Source organism: Melitaea cinxia, chromosome 27 (assembly GCF_905220565.1).
Source record: "Melitaea cinxia chromosome 27, ilMelCinx1.1, whole genome shotgun sequence".
In the NCBI taxonomy this organism is placed as follows: Eukaryota; Metazoa; Arthropoda; class Insecta; order Lepidoptera; family Nymphalidae; genus Melitaea; species Melitaea cinxia.
The window spans coordinates 8048698-8074558 of record NC_059420.1 but is presented as its reverse complement, the minus strand read 5'-3'; the positions used below and the strand labels follow the sequence as shown (position 1 = coordinate 8074558).

General features: G+C 35.3%; 1 protein-coding gene across 1 annotated transcript; it reads left to right on the top strand.

Annotated features, from left to right (window-relative positions):
* The first annotated feature begins 575 nt into the window (after positions 1-575).
* LOC123667194 (GILT-like protein 1) lies at positions 576-25594 on the top strand. The gene is made up of 7 exons (XM_045601157.1): positions 576-717; positions 17643-17723; positions 19008-19139; positions 22499-22567; positions 23396-23500; positions 23938-24090; positions 25442-25594. The coding sequence occupies exons 2-7, from the start codon at positions 17649-17651 to the stop codon at positions 25529-25531; spliced, it is 624 nt and encodes a 207-aa protein (XP_045457113.1). The 5' UTR covers positions 576-717; positions 17643-17648; the 3' UTR covers positions 25532-25594.
* The last annotated feature ends 267 nt before the right edge of the window (positions 25595-25861 follow it).

Here is a 25861-nt window from a genome sequence, read left to right as displayed (position 1 = left end):
GGTATGCGTGAAGCCAGTAGCCGGCCTCATGCGTACCCACGGCCAAAAGCCTAGCACGCGCCGAACCAGTTTAAAAGATTGTCATAAGTCAATTTGCAGTTTATGTCGTCCCAGCTCCTCTGTGAATTTAGAGAAACTGCAAAATTTTGACCTGGGCATGCAATTAAAAAAGCGTTTCTAGCTTCTTCCAAACCAGAAATCTCAAATTTTGAAGAGGAAGCCCTTAAAATTTTACTTATGAGATTTGCTGAACTATAGACAGAAGATAGGAAGGCTGGTAAAGCGACACTGGAAATTTTGCGAAATATTATATCGTAAAATTTTTATATTGTAACTATATTTATATAAAATTCGATGATCCGACGAACTCTAGACACATTTTTTTTTTCTCATGAATATGTCGATATATTTTTTTTAATTTTCGTAAAGCTTGTAATAATAATAACGAACACAAATAATTATTTATTTAATATAGTGCAGTCGCTTGGATATTACGCGCGTACATACATTTCGATGACTCATTTTTATTTATTGAGATTTATTGCCATGAGTCCTCAACTTTATATCGTACAAAATAGAGTAGAACTGGCCGTCAAACTCAGTCGCCTTTCTAACCGCGGACGGAGCTGTCGTATAAAAAAAAAAAAATTTTTTTTATTTCGAATCCATTGTTGTGCTTAAGTTTTTTATTTATCTCGAAAACCAGTTTGTTTTGTGGTGAGTTTTTTGTTATTGATTTTTATTTTTGAACGTATGTTTTCATTGTGTTTGTATAGTTTATTGAATTTTTGATGCACTTAATTGGGCATTTTGATAAAAAACACTAACATAATTGTATTTTTCTTTAAATTCATTTGGTTGTATTTTTTATAGCAACTTTCACATTTTTTTTTCTTTATTTATAAACATAAGTATTTATAATAAACAGTCTTAAAAATATTTTTTTATTTTTTTTATTTTTATTTACGATATTCGATCAAATTTTAGCGCGTAGAATTAGTTCTTTATAAATAGGTAATCCAGTTATTTTTTTTTTAATAACTTTTTTATAAACTTGACTGCATTTCATAAACGGTCCTATTTAATTTTAAGATTATAAAACCATCGAAGACAGAGAAAGGAACTTCTCAAGAACGACAACAAATAAAGAGTTCACATTTCGACAAAGAGAACGGACTCGCACAAAATCTTTATTCAATTCAAAAAATTTAAAAAAAAATGAGGTTCCCAATTAGTGTTTTTTTTTTGTGTTGTCATAGATTTTTACTGAGTATATCGAATTTGATGATTTGTTTAATCGAAAGGTGATCTAATGTGGGTTGGTGGATATATTCCCTATTACAGTAACGATCGTTATCAGGTGTACATGATAACAACCGGGACCGACCGCTTAACATGCTCTCCGAGGCATGGTGGGGAGACCCACAAGGACTAACAACTAGACCGGAAATAAATAAACTCCAAGCGGGAATCGAACCCTCGACCGTCGGTGTCTACGCTCCGCCGACACGTTACACGCAACATTGCACCAGTACACGGTATAGTTTCACTAACAATGGGTATTTACTTGATAATTTTTTCAACATCCTATGTTGTATAAAGTACCTCTATTATAAAATAAGTGTATTATTTTATTTATTTATTAAACTTTATTGCATACACAAAAAAGGAGATACATTTTAGAACGATTAGATACAAAAACAAATAATGTATGCAAAGGCGGCCTTATCGCTTATAGCGATCTCTTCCAGGCAACCTTTAGCTACCTACTAACCTTACCTAATTAAAAGTATAATAAACCCTTTATAAATCAGATAACATACAAAGTTTATCAAATAAAGACGATTTATAACTACACTTACAATGATTAAAATCGAATGAATTACGGACATTAGAACGTTCAAAGTCGTTAGCTTGATAAAAATAAATAATTGTGTTCGCTCACAAACGGAAAAGCAACCGGTTTCAATTACATCGACAAATAATACAACGTAAGTAGACGAAAAATCGACGACGCGTTTGCGCAACGGTCATAGCACTGGTTTGTGGATGTTTCGCTGGTGGTTGCGGGTTCGATGCCCGCACATGACAAACATTCGTATTGGCCATAAAGATGTTTGCCGTGGTCTGGGTGTTTGTGCAGTCCTAGTAAGTCTCCCCACCGTGCCTCGGAGAGCACGTTAAGCCGTCGATCCCGATTGTTATCACGTACACCTGATAGCGATCGTTACTCATAGTAGAGAATAAATCCGCCAACCCGCACTGGAGCAGCGTGGTGGATTAAACTCTGGTCTGAATCTGATGATTACATGAGGAAAGAGGTCCCCCAGTGGTATACCAGTGGATTATTACAAGCTGAAGCGTAAACGACAAAATAGTCAAATAAATTGATTTCTCAAAAAGTAGTCACCATATCTCGATCAAATTTAAATGAGACCACAAGACAAACACCAGCTTTTGATTTATTATATACAAGTAAGAATCATCAAAATCGACACAACCAGTGAAAAGTTATGTGGTATATACAGCGTAGTTCGACGACAATATAGTCAAGGAGCTAAATACGCATTGTTAGATTTGAATCGAAAACTACTTGTCACATCTCGAGTAAATTTAAATGGGACCACATTACAAGTCCATCCAACCAGTAAGACTTCTAACATACATAAAAAAATACAGTCGAATTGAGAACCTCCTCCTTTTTTGAAAGTCGGTTAAGAAGCGCTATAAAACGTCATCATCACTCCCCATATTTTTTTTCATATCGTTTCTTGAGGAATGAACACCAAAAAGAAATGTCAATCGCGAACGCAGTGGCAGGTAAAGCTTGTCATCATAAAATCCATTAATTTCTATGTACCTACCTATATATGGTCATACGCAATCACTTCGCATTCAATTTACTCACGAAATCATATGTCAAAAGCCTAAACATAATACAAACACAAACGCCTACATTGACAACATCTGTATGTCCCATACAAGTATTTGTTATGCGTTGGGATTCAATTAGCGTTAGCGCGATATACACTTTTTACAATATCTATTTGAGTACTTGACTATTATTTCGTTTAATCGAGATCGGAGAAGTACTTTTTGAGTATATCTAATAATGCGTATTAATTTGACTATTATTCCGTCCACCTTCGTTGGATTATACCTCATAACTTTTTACTGGGTGTACAGATTTTGATGATTCTTTTTCTTAATCGAAAGCTGATGCTTGTTTGTGGTCCTCTTTAAATTCGACATCTGATCACTACTTTACGTGTAATCTTTGATATCGTGAGTTCACTTAACTATTTTTTCGTCCACATACGTCGTATTACTTGTCGATGTAATTCAAGTCGGTTTTTTTTTATTTGCTTTCATTAATGTCGAATAGCACGGACTATTTCGTCTCATTATCTACGCTTGTAATGTAGTTAATGTAACGGTTCAGCTTGTAATATCTCATTGCCACAGAATAGGCCTCTTTCACCATGTAGGAATCGGAGGTAAATCAACCAGCCAATCCGCCAAACCACAGTGGAGCAGTGGCTCCACTGTGGTTTGGCGGATATATCCCTACTATGAGTAACGATTGCTATCATGTGTAAATGATAACAATCGGGACTGACAGCTTAACTCTCCGAGGCACGGCGAGACTCACAAGGTCAGATATCCAAACCAGAAAGAACTGCGCCGGTGTGTAAGCGCCGACGTGTTCCGTACACGCACCACTACACCGGAGCGGTCGCTATAATGTAGCAAAGTTATCCTAATGTACCCAGTATTGTAATGTAGCAACTTGAAATTGTTTGTTGATTTTTCTACCGTGAGTTATTGTGATTTTTTTATGTATGTATGTCTACATTGTATATAATGGTTATTGATTGATTTTGACGACGTGTTGGCGCAGCGGTCACAGTACTGACTGTTGCGCTGGCGGTCGCGGGTTCAATCCTCGCTCACAGATATTTGTATTGGCCATATAGATGTTTGTCGTGGTCTACGTCGTGGTCTAGGCGTTTGTGCTTGTGTATTGTGTGTGTTTCTGGACCCCCGACACAGGAGAAAATCCTACTGGGGGGCGTTAAGTGTGAAGTGTTTATTTATTGGAATTTTTTCTTCCATAAATTTTGTATCCTGTTTTATAAACATACATAAAAAGTAAGCGTCATTCAAGACATTAAAGGATTTTTCGAAATTCGTCACAAATGAGAGTGAAATTGGTGTTGTAATTTTGTATGAGGAAGAGATCGCTCATTAGCGATAAGGCCGCCTTTTTGTACTTATCTCCTGTTTATTTTTCTAATTTTGCTCACTCTTGGTGTACAATAAAGAGTTTTATTATTATTATTATTATGAAAAGAGAGTCATTCTTGAAGCTAGAAACGTGAAACTTTATTTTTGCTCTAGTAACTAAATAAGTAAATATGCACAGCGTTTAAGAACATTCTGCTTAGAGGTGTTAATAGGGGTAAAAAGTTTGTATAGAAAGTCCGTCATTTTCGAAGTACGGTAATCACTTACCATCAGGTGAGGCGTACGCTTGTTTGCCAACCTAGCTATATATAAAAATCAATTGTCGAAAGTCGAAAAGAATATCAATGAATAAGGTACACAATAATAGGGATAACTTAAAAAAAATTGTCAGATCTCAATCAAATTTAAAAGTGGACAATATGACAACGTACTTTTTTTACCATGACAAACACTTTCGATTAAACGAAGGATTATCAAAATCGGTACACCTAGAAAAAATCTAAGTCAAACAATCTACTTAATCAAACATCTAGTTACTTAATAAATTTACTACGCCTGTTGGTTTATAAGATAAATTATTTATGCTTCAGTATAAAAATGTAATATTAAGTATAAAAAAAACGTGTTGATCAAATACGAACTTTTATGTTTCATTGTATGATTTTATTAATTTACTAGCTATGCCTGCGATTTCATCCGCGTGGAATTTAACAAAAAAGTCATTATTCAGTTCGCAGATTTATAAAAAAAATACTTAAAATAAAAGTAGCGTAAGTTACGCCTTATTACATAGCTATCTGCCAGTGAAAGTCCCGTCAAAATCGGTCCAACCGTTTCAGAGATTAGTCGGAACGAACAGACAGACAGACAAAAATTGTAAAAAAATGTTATTTTAATATTACAAACAGACACTTCAATTTTATTTATTTATATAGATTTAGAATCACCGATGGTGACACCAACAAATAATGTTCAAAGTGCCTTCCCAATTGTAGGCAAATATTGAGACACCGATCAAAAAATCGGCAAAGTGCGAGTTCGGCTCGCGCACTGAGGGTTCCGTACAAAAATAATTATAAAAAATACTTTTATTATATGATGTAACTAAAAATGTATACTTTTCGCAATTTTTCCTTTATCTGTACTATAAAACGTTGCTTCGTACCAAATTTCAAGATTATGAGTTCACGGGAAGTACCCTGTAGGTTTATGATTCACTTGCGAGTGTCGATAATTTGCAGCATAAACGGCTGTATCTTTCGATTACATAGGCTTAGAATTTTGATTTTTTCACAGCTCTAAGAAACTGTAAAATTGAGTTTTTGATATAAATTTCAACATGATACTTCCACGTATTCCTTAGAAAAAGGGTATTGACAGACGAACGGACAACAAAGTGATCCTATAAGTATTCCGTTTTTTTTTTGAGGTACGGAACCCTAAAATTTAAATAAAAAAAGAAAATTAACTGTTCACAACTTAATGGTTTTTTCATAGTAACAGTCTATACTGTAAATAATACATAAGTAAATAAATACACCGGAGCAGAAAGCAGTCTTTGCAGAATGTGTAAACGGGTTAGTTGTAGAGTTATCCCTTGCGATAAATTTCCAAAGGAAGGAAGAAGGAAAGGTACATAAAAATAATAGTAGAATTGAATGTTTTAGAGTAACAGACGGTAAAACATTATTTTTTGTACCGACATAGCTATAAAGTTTTATTGAATCGTGCTAATTAAAAAAAAACTCTTTTTGTTGGATAGCCCATTTCTTGAAGAAGAACCTATATTTTAGAACCTTTTTTCTAAGACTAACGTAGATGAAACCACGCGATAGAGCAAGTATAGTTATAACATGTGAAACTTGTAGTGAACTGCCGAGTCGTGAAAGTGAGACAAACAAACGAACTTTCACATTTCATTGTAACACAATGTATCTATGACTTGTGACGTCACAGCACGTTGATAATACTCGGCGGGTTTAGACATGATGTTATGGAGACGCTCCAAGGGATTTGAGAAGCTTATTATAATAATAACTAGCTTAACTAACAAAATATAGCCTATATAACTCAGTGATAACGTAGAATTCTCCTGGTGAATGAATTTTAAAAATAAAGTTTATTTATTACAAAGAAACGAAAAATCATATTTTATAAATCATAAAAAATTCTTCAAGTAGACTTCGAAAGCATTTTGTATCGTCAATTCACAATTTAAAATAATAACATTTTTTTTTTATACAACAAGGTCGGCAAACAAGCGTACAGCCTAACTGATGGTAAGCGATTACTTTAGGTTATAGTCGCTTGAAAACCCTAGGGGAATTAGGGATAGGGTTTTCAACCGCAAGCGCGTTGAAAACCCTATCCCTAATTCCCCCAGGAGTTCTGGTCACCTTACTCACCAAAGGAACACCACACTGATAAGGTCAAGTTATTTCCCTAATCCGGCTGCTTCAGATTTTGAGCAGGATATTTACTGCTGTGCTCTACCTCAGTTATCATTTTCATTAAAGCGAAGCTACCACCGATTTGGACAATATATTATGCAGAGAAAAATCGACAGGAAACTCCGCTGTTACCTACTTTGTGACATTAAGAATACTGTCAATAATATTAAATTCCGGCCCGCTGTTCCTACATCAGATTGCCGGTGGTGGCTGGATGAGGATTGCGGAAAACCGGGATGTCTGGCGCGAACTTGGGCAGGCCTATGTCCAGTAGTGGAGAGCGGTAAGATAAAGTGAATATTAAATTTAGTCGTGTTTTGCAGGAAAGTATATGTATATACACGTAGGTATATGGAGGTAAAAATTCGTGTCACTATTATCTGGTCACATCCGCTAAACATATTTTATCTCTGAGAGATATTTTTTGTATAAACAATGTAAATATAATCTCAATTGTAAACTGGATGAATGAAAATCGCTTTAAAACGGTCAAGGCCTCACTAAATTATACAGAATATGACCCCGTTTATCAACATATGACTAATCATGAATTAGCTAGCGGAAACTCGCGGTTTTGGATGAAAATCTATTCCACGGGATACATTTTAATAACAATTGGGACCGACTGCTTAACGTGCTCTGCGAGGCACGGTGGGCAGACTTAAGGGACAGACAACTAGAATGGATAGAAATATTTCTACAAATACAAATGTCTTGATGCTATTTCTAACAAAATTATTGATTTCTGAAGTATGAATATTTTTTACGTAATAAATGAAATTTCATAAACAATGCAAACTTGACCTTTTTATAGATAATCTATAAAAAAAATTGTCAATAAATATATCGAACCGTTATCTAGACTCGCTCGAGAGCTGAGTCAAGTGTTTAGGAGTGACAAGGTGATAAAATTGGAGACGAAAACACCGTCAGCTTTGAGACAAATTATGAAACATTATGTTCCCTTTACTACCTTTTGCTTGTGACCTCGTTCGTTTTTTAAAAGGTGAATACATAACTTTAATAATAATGATATAGATAAAAAAATAATCACCCAAAATGATATATGTTTTTCACTAAGGTAGGGAACAGTCGCTACTCTAGCGATAAGACCGCCTTTGTACACTGTTTTTATTTTTATTTGTAATATGTTATTGTGTTGATTGTTGTTGTTTACAATAAAGAGTATGAACAGTAAAGAGTCCTGCTCAAAATATGGAGCAGCACGACTGAGGTAGTACCTCGACCTTACAGAAGATCACAGCTAAATATTACTGTTTTCAAGCAAGTTATGTATTTAAAAAAAAATATAACTTCCGAGGGTTTCAACAATGTTTGTATTTAAAAAGACGTTATTTTTTAATTACTTAAAAAATTATTAATTTTAACTCATATTAAACGAAGAAATCGCAATATTATTACATAAGGTCCGCGCGTCTAGTAAATAAAATTCCCAAGACTCGATCGTAATCTATCCAGTTGTTTCGTAACAACGACAATACTCCAGCATTTTATTTATATATAAGGAAATTCTTACTTTAAATACTTTATGACCGTCATAAAACGAAAATCATCTTGACAGTAAGTAGTCATCAAAAATCGACTTAAACTCATTTCCGCTGCGAGAGGTCAAAAATCGTCTTAAACTTAAATTGAAGTCTTTAAATTGATATATTTCAATATTAAATTGAATCAACAACTGTTTTACAACGGATGTATAACTTAAAATGTTAAATTATTACAAACTATATAATCCAAGAGACAGTTTAAATAATCGTGACTTTATCTGAGCAATTTGCTTTAGCCTGTAATATCACACTGCTGGGCATAGGCCTCTTTCGCCATGTAGGAGAAGGATCCAGAGCTTAATCCACCACGCTGCTCCAATGCGGATTGGCGGATATATTCCCTACTATGAGTAACGATCGCTATCAAGTGTAAATGATAACAACCGGGACCGACGGTTTAACGTACTCTCCGAGGCACGGTGGGGAGACCCACAAGGACTGCACAAAGACCCAAACCACGGCAAACACCTGTATGGTCAATACAAATGTTCGTCATGTGCGGGGATCGAATCCGCAATTATCGAATACAGCCACCCCCTCTCTTCACTTGGGTGTCGTAAGAGGCGACTAAAGAATAACACAGTTCCACTACCACCTTGGAACTTATTAAGCCGACCCATAGCAGGATAACCATCGAACTGCTGGCTTTGAAATACACAGGCCGAAGACGATAGTAGCGTCGTCGGTGCGACAAAGCCAGCCCTGCCGCCACCAAACCACCTGCCCAGCGTGGTGACTATGAGCAACACAAATGAGTTCGCGCCATAATGTCTGGCGCGATCTTGGGGAGGCCTATATCCAGCAGTGGACTGCGATATGCTGAAATGATAATGATGATGATGATGATGATGATGAAAAATAAGGCGATTGGATTTGTCCGTTGTTACAATTGCATCACAAGTAATCAAATCGAGAATATCGTCATTATTTATTTTATGATTTGCGGTTTTTATAATCTTTACGGGTTCAATGGTGCAATAATGGTATCATTACGAAACTTATTGCACAAAACATTACGACTTTATAAGTGTAAAAAAAAATAAACGAACACACACACAACACATAACTTGAGTTATGGTACAGCAGGAAATATCTCGCTCAAAATCTCTTGAAGCCCAAATGAGGAAGTTCCTCGACTTTACAGATGATCACAGCTAAATAATACTGTTTTCAAGCAGTGTTATGTTCCTGCTTGATGTGAAAGGTGATCAGAGCTCCTGGATAGGGTCGGCAACGCTTTTGCGATGCTACTTGTGTTAGAGACGTCTATAAGCTACGGTTATCGCTTACAATCAGATGGTACACTTGTTTGCCACCATAGTGGTATAACCAAAATAATAAAGTAAATGATTTCGACTAACATTGGATTATTTATTTATACAAGCAGATGGCTATTTATAGTATTGTGGTTTAAGTTACATTATAAGTTATACTAACTAAAACCACATTCCCGGTGTGAAATTTAAAACAGGTGTGTTGTGTTACAATTCGAATTATAGTTTGGTAAGTCTTTATTTACTCTATTTCAATAATTCTATTTAAGTTGTGAAGCTACGGCAATAAAGAATATAGCCACCCCCTCTCTTCCCGTGGGTATCGTAAGGCGATTAAGGGATAACACAGTTCCACTACCACCTTGGAACTTATAAAGCCGACCGATGGCGGAATAACCTTCCAACTGCTGGCTTTGAAATACACAGGCCGAAGACAGGCAGCAACGTCTTCGGTACAACAAAGCCGGCCCTGCGGTCATCAACCCGCCTGCCCAGCGTGGTGACTATGGGCAACACAAATGCGTTCGCGCCATAATGTCTGGCGCGAACTTGGGGAGACCCATGTCCATCAGTAGACTGCGATAGGCTGAAGTAAAGTCTCTATTTATTCACTAGCGACCTATGTCCATCCATATTTTTACACGATAAGTAATCACCAACATAACATACACTAAAACCTTCTCCGAAACATTTTACACCTTATGGTATAAGTATTATTCCGATCGGTTCAGTAGATTTCGCAATATAACCGAACAAAAAACAGGCTCTAGTATTTCGTCCATTTTACTTACTTCTCCATTTGGGCTGATTCAGATTTGTGCAAGATATTTCCTGCTGTGCACTATCTCCATAGTTATACATCAAAAGGGTTGAAACTTACAACGCAATATTGTTACATTATTTACTAATAACAGTGATATTTTATTGAGGTGGGACTGAGTACATACCTCAACAAAGTAAGTAACATTCTTATGTTAACTGTTCCTTTGGGGAGTTAGGGGTAGCGTCGGCAACGCGCTTGCGATGCTTCTGGTGTTACAGGCGTCTATAGGATACGGTAATCGCTTAATCAGGTCAGCCGTGCGCTTGTTTGCCGAAATCTAATATATAAAATTCTCGTGTCTCGTGTCGCTTGTGCGATTCTCGTGAAATTTTGTGTGCATATCGGGTAGGTCTGAGAATCGAACAACATTTATTTTTCATACCCCTAAGTTATAAGAGGGGCGGGAGCGATTAAGGGGCTTTATAACATATATGGCAACATAACGTTTGCGGGGTCAGCTAGTAGTTATAAAAAAAATAATACTAATAAGATCACAGCTAAATAATACTCCTCTCAAGCAGTGTTGTGCTCCTGTAATGAGTAATGTAGCCAGAGCTCCTGGGAAGGTTCAGTGGTTCTGCGACGTGTTCCAGATGTGTCTTGGGCGTTTACAGGCTATAGTAATCATTTGCCATAAGGTGGACCCGGACACTAGTTTGTCGCCCTAATCATATGAAAAAAAATAAGTTCCTATATGTAGTTCCTACCGTTTTCTTACATCGATTTTATTTTTAGTAAATATATAACAATGTAATTGGCTAATTGCCTACCAAGCTGGTCACCGAACTTGAGGTCAACGATAAAATGGCGTCTCAGATAATGCGCTGAGTCGTCTGACCCCTCAACTTGTGAAGCTATAAATAACTTATATTACATATAGGTATTAAATAATTATTATTTTTGCTAACCAACTTCAAAAAATGGAGGAGGTTCTCAATTCCACAGTATTTTTAATGGTAGCTTCTAGCTTTTATCTGGATGTATCAATTTTGAAGATTCTTTATTCTTATTTTTTTATTCGAAAGAAGTTAAAAATGCGTATTTAATTGCCCTCTCCATCATGTGCTTTGCCCATAGTCACCACGCTGGGCAGGCGGTGACCGCAGGGCTGGCTTTTATATAATATTTATATCAGCGGCTTTCAAAACTTTAAGGCCTTAGAGACATAATGATTATTGGTTCTCTATATATTAAAATACGAGAATACGAGAGATAGAATGGACTCCTCAAGGGAAAAGGAAACGTGGCCGCCCCAACCGAACGTGGCGTCGCTCCGTCACCGCGGAGCTGAAGACTGTCGGGCTTTCCTGGCCCGATATTAAGCTGATAGCCCAAGAACGAGCGAGATGGCAGCGCACTGTGGCCGCCCTCTGCCCCATACAGGGGACATGGGACTTGATGATGTTGATATATTAAAATAAATAGTCGAAATTTATGGAAAAAAACAATTAGGACTGAAGTAAAACCTATTTAGCTACAGTCATATACGAAACTTAACTCTGTCTCTTTCTATCTTCACTAACTTCTCCCTCTCAACGTCCATTCGCCTCACCCGTACACACTTTTTGTAACACTCGTCACCCATTCATCAGCTTACTACCCAAGACAAGCGTGTGTTGACAAGTTTTACTTCAAAAAAAATTAACGAAAAAAATGGTGCTTTAAGAAGTTCGTTGGTCAGCTGGTTAATAATATATTTGTGTACAATTAAGATAAACTCAACAATGCACCGTTTCTTGATAACAGCCTCTAAAGTTGAGAGTTTAAACATTATCTCGATAGCGACTGAACTGTAGTGTATTGTAACAATCAAATTATTAATAAAATGATAAATATTTAGTGTCAGATGTGTTTTGGGTGCCATTTTTTTAATGAATTTGACCAGAGCGGTTGTTTACTTGTTGAAGATTATACACAAGGTAAGTTACTATAGGAACTCTTTTGATTCTTTCGATATTTCGTCGTGCAAGGGTCGTGGTCACGGGTGACTGATTTCCTTTACGAAGTCATCTGTTTAAGAAAGAAGAAATATACTTTTAATATTTTTATAACAAGAGGTGCAAGCGAGCAAACAATACCATCTGGCATAAAGTTTTTTATAGGGTTAATAATTAGACTTACCACTATTGTCATTTTAAAATTCTCAGTACTTCGATGTTGCAGACATCTTCTCACGTCACGTATAACTCAACAAGCATCCCGCCTCGCCTTCGCACGGATATTTAAAAAAATCAAAAAAAATCCATATTTTTTTTAAATATAATATAGCCTATATCACCCACAGATGATATAGGCTATATTATATTTAAAAAAAATGAAATAATTTTTCAAATCGGTTCAGTAGTTTCGGAGCCTATTCAATGCAAACAAATAATCTAATATTTCCTCTTTATAATATTAGTATAGATACCTATATTTAGAAAGAAAAAGGAACCATAATATGAATTACTTTGTAGTTTAAAATTCGTTGAAATTCTGACTCCTTAACTAGGAAACCCGTAACTTAGGGGTCAGTGATTTGAATGATTTTCGAACGGATAATGGGCGTTGATTTTCAGCTTTATTTCAACATTTTATGGATATAAATATTTGATTAGCGTTGATTTTCAACTTTATTTCTACATTTTATAGATGTTAGATATTAAATTAGCACTAAATAATTTTAAATTTATTTTTATACTGAACAAAACTATTATCTATTTGCGACCCCTACACTGTTGTAGTCCGTGTACCTATAACAAATTTCAATAATGCCAAAATAGCATGATTTTTACGATGTCACGTACACTCAAAAAAACATGAAAGATAAATAGTAAAAAAAGTGTGTGTGTACTTATGTACGCACGATGAAAGATAAATAGTAAAAAAAGTGTGTTTGTGTACATAAGAAGTTATACTTCATTGGATAGCTAACTTCACGTTGCTAACTTCTTCCTCGTTGACTAGCTAACTTCAGCTTTAACTCTCATCATTTTTTCCGTAACGCACCAAAAGACGTATAACTTCCAATTTTTTTCATCCAAGTAGGCTTCAAAGGCACTTTCGAATAACCAATCTGGAAAGTATGTATACTGTATTTAATTATTTCGATTTTCTAATATTAATCAATTATAGTTTGTAAAATGATGATCACATACAGAGATTTTTGATTTTTTAACCGACTTCAAATAACTTCTTCGTTTATGAACCGATTTTGAAAATTCTTTTTTTGTTGGAAAGGAGATATCCTAAGTGTGGTACCATGATAAGGAAACTATGATCTAATAATAATAATAATAAATACTCTTTATAGTACACTACAAAGGAATGTTACAAAAAGGGATACATACGAAGAAAGATGTACAAAGGCGGTCTTATCGCTAAGAGCGATCTAATGATGGGATTCCAGAGAAATCGACTGAAACCCTCGAAAATCCGCATAACTTTTTACTGGGTGTACCGATTTTGATGATTTTTAATTTAATCGAAAGCCGATATTTATCATGTATCAGGTCACATTTAAATTTCATCGAGATCTGATTACAACTTTTGGAGTAATCTTTGATAATGCGTATTTACTTGACTATTTTTTCGTCTACCTACGTTGTATTACTCGTCGATGTAATTGAAGTCGGTTCTTTGTCGTTTGCCAGCAAACACAATTTTTGTATACACTGATTTAATAAAACCTGTTTCAACCAGCTTGTCCTTAGAATGTACAGATTTTATTTATAGTACTTCAACTGTCTCGTACAACTAAGAGGTTAAACTCCAATTGTTTTAATTGACCTTTGTCCTCATTAACAGGATGCAAGGGTTTGCAGGGCGTCAGATTAACATCTTAAATATTAACTCAACGACTTAAATCTCTGATAGTTGATAAGTTTGGTTAATTTAAACGTCCAATTAAAAGTAATTGTGATGTAACGGAAAATAACTGTCAGTCGTTTTTTGTATTCCATTATCATAATGTTGTTTTGCCATATATGTTATTAATCCTCTTAATTCCTCACCCCCTTATAACTTAAGGGTACGAAAAATAGATGTTGGCCGATTCTCAGACTTATCCGATATGCACACAAAATTTCATAAAAATCGGTCCAGCCGATTCGGAGGAGTATGGTAACTAACATTGTGAGTATTGTGACACGAAAATTTTATATATGTATATACTAGCTGACCTGGCGAACTTCGTATCACCTTATTTTTTTCTGAAATATAATAATAACTTAATATATCAAAATAAAATATAGCCTATCTTTTAAGTTGGATCGAACTGCACATGGTGTGCGAATTTTATTATAATCGGTTAAGTGGTTTAGGAGTCCATTGAGGACAAACATTGTGACACGAGATTTATATATATTAAGACTAGCTGACTCGGCAAACGTTGTCTTGCCGCTAAACGCTATTTAAAAATAGGGGTTGGTGGTAGGAGGGTGAAAATTTAGAGTTTTATGTATTTTTCAACGCCAAATCATAATAAAATAAAGAATAAACAATTTATCTAAAAATTAAAAAAAAAAATATGGGTGGACTACCCTTAGCATTTAGGGGGATGAAAAATAGATGTTGTTCGATTCTCAGACCTACCCAACATGCACACAAAATTTCATGAGAATCGGTCAAGCCGTTTCGGAGGAATTTAACTACAAACACCGCGACATCTATCAATCAATACAAAATATGAATATTACGAATCATAAACCTCCAACGATAACATTGGCGGGCAATTTTTACGTCCAAAGAATGTAAATAATGATCATGATAGTAAAATGCTGTCAGTTATGTTATACTATGTCCCATATTACTAAGTAGTGACAGAAACAAAACGTGATTGTCATACATTAGCGAAAGTCGTCTGATGTTTTTTTTTAATATAAACTGGACGGAAATGAAACCATGTTTCTCCCAACAATATTGTGTGAGATACACACAAGTAAATCTATATGTTTATTTATTTGTATACAATCGACAGCACTTACAACATACAGTGCAAATTTTAGTTTAAACCACATCTATATATATAAATAAATTTCGTGTCACGATGTATGTTAGCGATAAACTCCGAAAATACTGAACCAATTTTTATCAAATTTTGTAAGCATCTGTAATTTGGTCCAACTTGGGAGATAGGGTAGTATCTCAATTGGACCCGGTAGGTGGCGCTGCTATTGGTATGTAACTCCAAAACTACTGAACCAATTTTTATTAAATTTCGTAAGTATCTGTAAATTGGTCCAACTTGGGAGATAGCGTAGTTTTTTATCTCATTGGACCCGGTAGGTGGCGATGCTATCCGTATGTAAGCAATGAAATTTGGTAGCCTTTTTTCCGGGCAGGACAACGTCTGCCGGATCCGCTAGTACACTGCGAATTGGTCGAGCCATTCTTGAGTTATGCGCTTAGAAATATTCATTTTTATTTATATAGATATTAGAAGTTAGGCTCATAGACCTAGATAGAAAAAAAAACGAGTTTGGTTTTGACCACACGACTGAAGTAAAACTTCATAAGTAATACGCCTGCACTGTGTCTTAGATATACGAAACGTAACTGGCTATGAGAGAAAGAGAGAAAGAAAGTGTATGCTCGCACCTCTCTCTGTTGCTCCGTTCGCCTCGACCGATCACAATTTTCGTAACGCTCTAGTCACGCATTCACCAGCTAACTCCCTAAGTCAAGCATGCGTTAAGAAATTGTACTTCAATAAAGAAATTTGCTATTTTTAGTAACTTACTAACGATGAGCCATGTATTGTAGTGTAAAAAAATGCACGGTTCAAAAACGGTTCACAGTTCAAAAAAGTCACGGGCACACGCTAGTGTATAAACAGGTAAATGAAATTACAACGTTACAACCATTATACAGTGACGTTTTGACACGAGGCTTTAAGTATTAGCATATTTGATTATTGGACAGATAATTTTGATGATGTTTTTTTTTTTATGTCACTGGGTCGGCAAACAAGCGTACGGCTCACCTGATGGTAAGCGATTACCGTAGCTTATAGACACCTGCAACACCAGAAGCATCGCAAGCGCGTTGCCGACCCAATCCCCAATCCCCCCAGGAGCTCTGGTCACCTTACTCACCAACAGGAACACAATACTGCTTGAAAACAGTATTATTTTGCTGTGATCTTCTGTAAGGTCGAGGTACTACCCCAGTCGGGCTGCTCCATATTTTGAGCAGGAAATTCCTGCCCTACCTCAGTTAAATGGTCAGTTAAGATGTGGGACAAAGATACACATATTTCATTATGTAAACATCTTCTATATGATTTAAATGACTTATTTATATATATTTAGTCGTTAGAAGATCAATTTAACTGATTTTTTTTCATCTTGTAAAAGTAATACGGCCGGATGGCCATTACGCTCGCGATTAAATGTTTGTATTTTTAATAATAATATCGTTTACTTTATTTTATTTCTGTGTCTCTTGTGTAAGTGATATAAGTCGACATCCTTTTTGTTAAGTCGGTAAAAAATATCAATATATATTTTACATTTATAATCATAGAAAAAAAAGCGACATAAATTTAAAAATGGCGGTAAATGAAGTACTGCCTTTTACTGAATTACGCTGTATTTAGGTATTTATGTATGTATGTTGACAGTTACCAGTTTCGAAGACTCTAATCAAATTCTAACAGATACTTTCTGTTACTTACTTTCTACTCATACTTGCGTTTGCAGTGCTAAAAAATGTTTAAAAGAGATAACTCGTCGCCTTATTACCTACACTGGTGATAAGAAGGCTGGTGCGTTTTTCGCCCAGAGAATCGGCATAGCGATTCAACGGGGAAATGCTGCCAGCATTCTTGGCACAATTCCACGCGGACATGATTTATAACATAACTATCTGTAAATATTTAGTTCTAATGTTGTGAATTGTAAATATGTATATTTTAATTACAATTTTGTTTTGCAGTTTCACATAAATTAATATTACATTGTTGATACTTACTTATTCATTACATAGTATAAAACAAAGTCGCTTCCCGCTGTCTGTGATCTTTAAAAGTGCGCAACGGATTTTGATGCGGTTTTCTTTAGTAAATAGAACTATTCCAAAGGAAGGTAATACATGTACAATATAGTAGAGGAACACTCATAGTTTTAGAGCTTTCTAATGTGAAGTCGTAAATAAACACATTTTTTTAACATTATAAATATTTATTTTATATTTAGTATTAGCATTGCACCCGTGCGAAGCCGAGGCGGGTCGCTAGTGTAACATAAAAATACTTCGTTACAAAATTTTATGAAACAATTTTCTTTCTGTTTGTTGACAGAACAAGATGAGGTCGCTCCTACTGTTTTGTTTGTTCGCCTTTCTCTGCGGCGCGCTGGCGAAGAACAAGAGAGATGACAAGGTTAGTTTATTTCATAGATCACACATCGTTTTTGAAATTGTGAGAAAAACTAATAGTTTTATACTGTTGGTCATAGATCTCTTTTTCAATATAGGAGAAGGATCAGAGCTTTATCCGCCACGCTGCTCCAATGCAGGTTGGCGGATATATTCCCTACTATGAGTAACGATCGATATCAGGTGTACGTGATAACAACCGGGACCGACGGCTTAACGTGCTCTCCGAGCCACGGTGGGGAGACCCACAAGGACTGCACAAACACCCAGACCACGGCAAACACCTGTACGGCCAATACAAATGTTTTTCATGTGCGGGGATCGAACCCGCAACTGTTAGCGCAACAGGCACAATCTATGGCAGTAACCGTTGTGCCAACGTTAAGAAAATTAAGTAATTAAATAGTTTTAATTTGAAAGTATTCGTTTAAAAAATATATATATATAGCGTATTATTCGGTGCAGGATTACATAGTTGATAAAGATGTGAGAACTTAGTGACGCTGTATTTCATACAAGATATTACTATTTTTTTACTAAAACACAGTCTATATACCTATTACTTTCAAAAGAGTAACTGCGTAGTTTCTTGCCGATTCTTCTCTGCAGAATCTACATTCCGAATCGGTGGTAGCTTTACTTCTACAAAAATAATAAACACTTTAAAGTTTTAATTTGTAAAATGACGATTCGAAAGTGCTCATGCGGCCTATTTGAATAAAAGTTGTTTTTGATTTTGATTTTGAATTAAATCAAATTTAGACAGTTATCAGAAAGATAACTGTTATCAAAAGGATAACTGATTTTACCCATAGTCACCACACTGGGCAGGCGGGTTGGTGACCGCAGGGCTGGATTTGGCGCACCGAAGACGCTGCTGCCCGTCTTCGGCCTGTGTATTTCAAAGCCAGCGGTCTACACAAGTTAGCGTCAAAAAATTGAGTGAATGGGTTGCCCGTAGTCACCACGCTGGGCAGGCGGGTTGGTGACCGCAGGGCTGGATTTGGCGCACCGAAGACGCTGCTGCCCGTCTTCGGCCTGTGTATTTCAAAGCCAGCAGTTGGATGGTTATGCCGCCACCGGTCGGCTTTTTTAATTCCCAAGGTGGTAGTGGAACTGTGTTATCCCTTAGTCGCCTCTTATGACACGCACGAGAAGAGAGGTTATATTCTTCGCTGCCGTAGCCACACAGTTAAATTTTAAGCTTTAAATTTTAATTTAAACTATTACAACATTGCTTTAAGGTATTTATATATTTAGATAAAAATCAAAGTAAATAATTTTACAGGTCAAAATAGCCGTGTACTACGAATCACTCTGCCCCGACAGCAAGAATTTCATCACGACACAGCTGGCCCCCGTCTGGAGGGAGTTGAGGGGCCTTGTAAAAGTTAAGCTTGTACCCTATGGAAAAAGTACCGTATGTAACCCTTTTTATTTACTACTAGCTGTGACCGCGACTTCGTCCGCGTGGTATTAAACAAAAAGTTATTGTTCAGTTCGCAGAGCTATAAAATAAATACATTTCTAAAATAAAAGTATCCTAAGTTACTCCTTTCTACATCAGCTATCTAAAAAGTCAGCCAGTGAAAATCCCGTCAAAATCGGTCGCAGCCATTTCAGAGATTAGCCGAAATAAACAGACAGACAGACAAAAATAAAAAAAATGTTATTTTTTAACCGACTTCAAAAAAGGTATTTATGTATGTTCAGGGATAACTTTATGAACCGATTTTGTTAATTCTTTTTTTTTTTGCTGGAGAGAAGTTATCCTAAGTATGGTACCATGATAAGGAAACCAGGATCTGATGATATGATCCCAGAGAAATCGAGAAAAACCTTTGAAAATTCGCATAACTTTTTACTGAGTGTACCGATTTTGATGATTTTTAATTTAATCGAAAGCTGACGTTTATCATGTTGTCACATTTGAATTTCATCGAGATCTGATAACAACTTTTGGAGTAATCTTTGATAATGCGTATTTACTTGACTATTTTTTCGTCTACCTACGTTGTATTACTTGTCGATGTAATTGAAGTCGGTTTTTTTTCGTTTGCCAGCAAACACAATTATGGCATATGTACCGTGTATACATCCATATGCATTTAGTAAAAAGCAATTATTTTAATATTACAAACAGTCACTACAATTTTATTTATTTGTATAGACTAAATGTAGATGTTTTTCTAGTTGTTTGATGTTGTCAATACTTCCTTTATAGACAGGAGGTATCTGTAATAAATCACTATGAATGATAAAACCGCCTTTACAATGACAGACGTAGTAGATCCGATTCTACGATTTGATAACGCGTGAAGTTGAAATATTCGTAACTTTTTGCAGTTTGCTATTTACCTGAGTAGTTTTCTTAATTTTATCATTCCATAAGAACCACCTAAAATATTAGAAAACTTTAAGAATAATCAGCTAGTTAACAAACATATTACACCAATTTACGTAAATGTGACATAAAAATGATATAAAATTAGTGTTTTATGTCACGTTGATATCACATTTACGTAAATTTACGCCATGTCTGGGGTATTTGTCCACACATTTACGTAAATTTACATCATTTCTGGCATACATTACTCCAGGCATTGTCGAGTTTTTAACAATATATTTAGTAAATTATTTTAGTTATACATATTTATGGGTACCAGTATTAATTAATAAAAAAAAGGAAGAAAACTAGAATAGTCGTAAAAAATTCATCAAAAGTGCACGAATGAGAAGTTTCTTTAATATAGAAACTAATTAAGAAATCAGTATATATGGGTTATGTAATAGAAAAAATCAAAAACAAAAAATTATTTATATATAGTTATGGGTTAACCGTAAAAAATACAGTGGAATTGAAAACCTTCTTCTTTTTTAAAATCCCCCTTAATAGCTCTGGCCTACCTAATATCACCTTACACATAGGAACACAACACTGCTTGAAAGCAGTAGAAACCTATTATTTAGCTGTGATCTTCTGTAAGGTCGAGGTACTTCCCCATTCAGGATATTTCCAGCGGTAACCTACAGAAAATTATCGAAGACGGCTAAAAATTAGAATTTATTATACACATCCCCTTATACATATTTCCACTACACAATAGGTAATTTTTTAAATATATTATTTAAAACGATATGTTATTATTTACGACGTATAGTGTTGTATGCATATTTGATATTTTATTGTTATCATATGTGTTAATACGCTAAGGTTATGTGGCCTCCCTTTGTAGAAAAAAAACCTCACAATTACTCCACATAAATTGTATATCATTTTATAGATAATTGCTTTTTTTTATGTCACTAGGTCGGAAAACAAGCGTACGGCTCACCTGATGGTAAGCGATTACCGTAGCTTATAGACGCCTGCAACACCAGAAGCATCGCAAGCGCGTTGCCGACCCAATCCCCAATCTTCCCCAGGAGCTCTGGTCACCTTACTCACCAAAAACAACTGTGATCTTCTGTAAGGTCGAGGTACTTCCCCAGTCGGGCTGCTCCATATTTTGAGCAGGGAATTCCTGCTGTGCCCTAACCTCAGTTAAAAGCTGCTCTACTTGCTCTACATCCACAAGTAAAAAAAAAATTGCTGCTTGTTTTTATAAATAAATTAATTATTAAAATTACATATATGACAGGTTTAATTTTGAAACAGCGTCAACGTGATTGATGATCAGTAATTTTTTTTTTTAATTTCAAATCAACTTACGTTTAGTAATACTTTTTTGTAATTTTTTAAAGTGATTATTATTATAATTATTTACTGCAAATTATTCGCACGGGTATAACTAGTATGTGATCATATATTAACATCTAACAACACGTGCTAAACAATTGAATCATTTAACATAATATAATGAGCCATAGACCTGTCTGTATGCGATGGATTTATTATGCGTTAGGTAACTTATGAGGAAAATGTTGATGAAAATAAATTAATAAAAAATATGTTTTTATGGGGCATTGTATAAAATAAAGTATCTTTTGTTAAAGACGAAAGCAAAAAAAGAGATGAGTGTGCTTTAGACCACACGATTCAAGTAAAACTTTTTTTAACTCCATCTAATGTATATCTCCCTCTAAATCTCCGTTCGCTTCGCGCGATCAAGTCAAGCGTGCGTAATTTAACTGACCGTAACTTATGCGTCATGTTATCGAGCTAAGATACATTGTTGAGTAATGTGTTGACGGGGGAAAGAGTAACTGCGGAGTTTCTTGCAGTTTCTTCTCTGCAGAGTGTATATTCCTAATCTGTGGTAGCTTTTTTATTTTCATTCATTAGGACTAGGGAGGAAGGATTAGGAAAAATTAAAATAGTAGTCGAAAGTCGTTTTGACTGGCCCGTTGGCTGCTTTCAGCTCCGAGGGTTATGGGTTCGATTCTCACCCTGAGTCTGGGTGTAATATATATATTTATTTATATATGTATTATTTATATGTATATTTATCGAAAAAAATGTAGCTATACCAGTCGGCTCTTACCTATAACACAAGCATACTTTAGGAACAGATGACCATATGCGTGTGTTGTAAAAAAAAAATTAAATAAAATCGGATTGGTCATTTCATTTTCGAATTTTCGCTTGGCATCACATAGTTAGCTTTTCGTTTTTATTCAGGGATAACGATTTTTCATTTTGATTGTTTTCTTAATATTTTTATGACAATTTCGGACACAAAATAAAAAAAAAAAACAATTACATTGGTGTTAAAGAATATAGGAATATATTAATTTCTGTCGAATTATAGTAATTTAATTTTTTTTGTTTTGTTTTAGCACGACAAAGTAAACGGTAAATGGCAGTTCACCTGTCATCATGGACCCGATGAGTGCTACGGTAACAAGGTAATTCGATATATATCTACTAAATAATAACAAAAAATATGAATGAAAAAATTATGTGGTGTCATGGAACACCAGGTAGGAACGAAGTTCCTTCAGATAGTATAGAAGCAAAACAATTTGAAAAAAAAATTTTTTTTCTAGTTTTTGATTTTATTTTTTTAATTTTGTTGATTGGTTTTTAATTAAGTACATAAAAGTATTTAGGAAATTTAGTATTTTAGAAAATAATAAATACCGTAAAATAAAATAAATCAAATAAAATAATAATAATTCAAATTATTAAGTGAAATAAAAAAATGGCTTTATTTATTTTTGTCAACCGTATAAAATTACATAAATAATTTAAAAGAAGTTTACTAGTAATATTTTATTATACAGTCGTGTGACTGATATTACGTCACTTCCGTTATATTTTTTTCTTACGGTTTTAGTATCACATTTTCTTCAGTTCGCTTGCCCAGCCAAATGTCAAGCCTGCTGTAAAGAACTTCGTTCCAATAAATAAATAAATAATATTTGTCCGAGCGAGTAGGTCAATCTTACTAGGGGCGTTAAATGTTGAAATTGATGACGATGCGCTAGTGGAAGTGGGTTCAAATCCTCGCTCACAACAGATATTCGTATTGCCCATTTACACGTCTGGCATGGTCTGGGCATTTGTGCTTGTGTATTATGACGTGACCCCCGACACAGGAGAAAATCCTACTGGGGGGCGTTGAGTGTGAAGCCTTAAGCATTAAGCATAAAATAGAGCGTTTATTTGTAAAAAAATAAGGTGATTGATTACAGGAGATCTCTACAAATATAAATAATTAAAATATCGTTCAGGTCCAATCGTGTATCCTAAAAGACCGCAGCCTCCAGGACACAGAGAAGATGGAGCTGATTATCTGCCTGATGGGTCAATCGAGACCTGACAAGTCTCTGGACACGGTAAGATATATTTTTAGACATTTTACTGTTTACATATGTTCGGGTGTTTTATTTAACACTATCTGTGTTACACGGGTTCGACCGCACAATATTCGAGGGAATGCCGATAAAATGTAGCTTATGTTGTTCTGCATCTACTAATTAATATAAAATACTCATTATTTATCTGTACGCTTGTAGTTGTCGACACTTATTTTAATAAAATTAATCAATTGCTTTCTTTTCTATATCAGAGCTTAATACACCACGCGGCTCTAATGTAGATTGGCGGATATATTCCCTATTACGAGTAACGATCGCTATCAGGTATACACGATAACAACCGGGACTGACGGCTTAACGTGCTGTCCGAGGCACGGTGGGGAGACTCATAAGGACTGCACAAAAGACGTCAGCATCTTGTGCATACTTGTTATATAAAAAAAATTATATTTTAGTGTCTCGAAGAAGTAAAACGCCAGCCGGAATCGAGCAAGCTGAAGCAATGCGCAGATGGCGAACAAGGCGACAACTTGCTCGCTGCGTACGGAGACAAGTCAGACAGCCTACAGCGCCCGCTGTCCTTCGTACCCACCATCGTTATCAATGAGGTAATAAATCCGCCTGTATCATCCCACTGCTGGGCATAGGCATGTTTCTTCATGTAGCAGAGGATCGGAGCATAATCTACCACACTGCTCCACTGGTAGACGGGTACATATCCTACTATGAGTAACGATTGAAATGAAATAAAATGAAAACATTTATTTCGTCATAAGGTGATATACACACTTAACGAAAGTCAAAATAATGTCATTTACAAAAATAAAAATACAAATAAATTAAAAAAACTCGACAATGATAAAAGAAAGTTAAGTTAGCAAAAAAAATCAAAGAATAAAATAAAAAATTTATATATATATATATATATATATATATATATATATATATATATATATATAATTTTAAAATAAAATCTTAACATTACAAACTTAGGTAATATACCCAGTGTTATGTGCAACCTTGCAGCTTTGATTGCTATCAGGTATATACGGTGGGGAGGCACATAAGGACAGGCATCCATACCAGAAAGAAATATTGGTACAAATAATTTTTGGCGACTACACGCACCACTACACCAGAGAGATTATTAAACAAATATTAATTCAAATCATCACATCACAGTATCCTTTCGCAGTCCACTACTGGACATAAGCTTACAAAAGTTCGCGCCAAAAATGGCGTAAACTCATGTGTTTTGCCCTATTTATTCAAATACAATCATCCAAAACGTGTTTAGGAAATTTTAGTATTCTGTAGCTTTCGCATAGCTTGCGACGAAAACACAGATGTACATAGAGACGGAGAAAAATGGAAGTAATTTTAGGTGTCAGTATTACTTATAGAATAACCTCCAAAATAACAAACAAACTTATTCAGTATTATTTATAGATTTATTATTTTTATATAACTTGGTCGGTAAACAAGTGTACGGCTCACCTTATGGTAAGCGATTACCCTACCTTATGGCTGCAATACCAGAAGCATCGCAAGCGCGTTGCCGACCTACCCCCAATCCCCCCAGGAGCTCTGGTCACCTTACTCACCACACTGCTTGAAAGCAGTATTATTTAGCTGTCATCTTCTGTAAGGTCGAGGTACTACCCCAGTCGAGCTGCTCCAGATTTTGAGAAGGAAATTTCCTACTGTGCCCTAACTCAGTTATTAGTATTTATGCTAGTTACTTGAATATTTATTTAAATGGAAATGAAATGACATGGGTTTAACACATACGCACGAAAAAGAACAAAAATACAGAGAGCACTGTACCCAACGCTTATTCAAAGACCCAAAAGAATCCTAAATGTAGACAATCATTGACAACAGACAAAAACACTATTATTTAAATAGTTTTTTCAGGGGCAACACTAAATTAAATTATAAATTCTTATAATTTTCCAGAAATTCGACCAAGCTATCCAAGACGAGGCATACACAAATCTGAAGGCGGTCGTGTGCCGCTTGTCGCCCAACAAGTCGTCCAACTGCTAAATATGTACAGAAAATAAGTTTAATGTTTATATAAGTACATTTTAATACATTTCTACGACTTTATTTGTGTTTTCTTTTATCATTCGCTTTTATACATTACAGCTACTAGTAATTTTAGTACTTTTAGTATTTAACTTGCAACATTGTCAAACTTCAAAAATAGTTTTATACACGTTAGGAAACTAAGTCCTTTTTTTTACGTGGGGAAAATCCATCATGGATACCCTCCAGCACGGGTGCGCCAGAGGGTTATATCAGACTCCTACTGACTAAAAACCATCCACGTGTGAACAGACCTCCGCCTAAGTGGGGCGAGATGGGGTCGCGTTA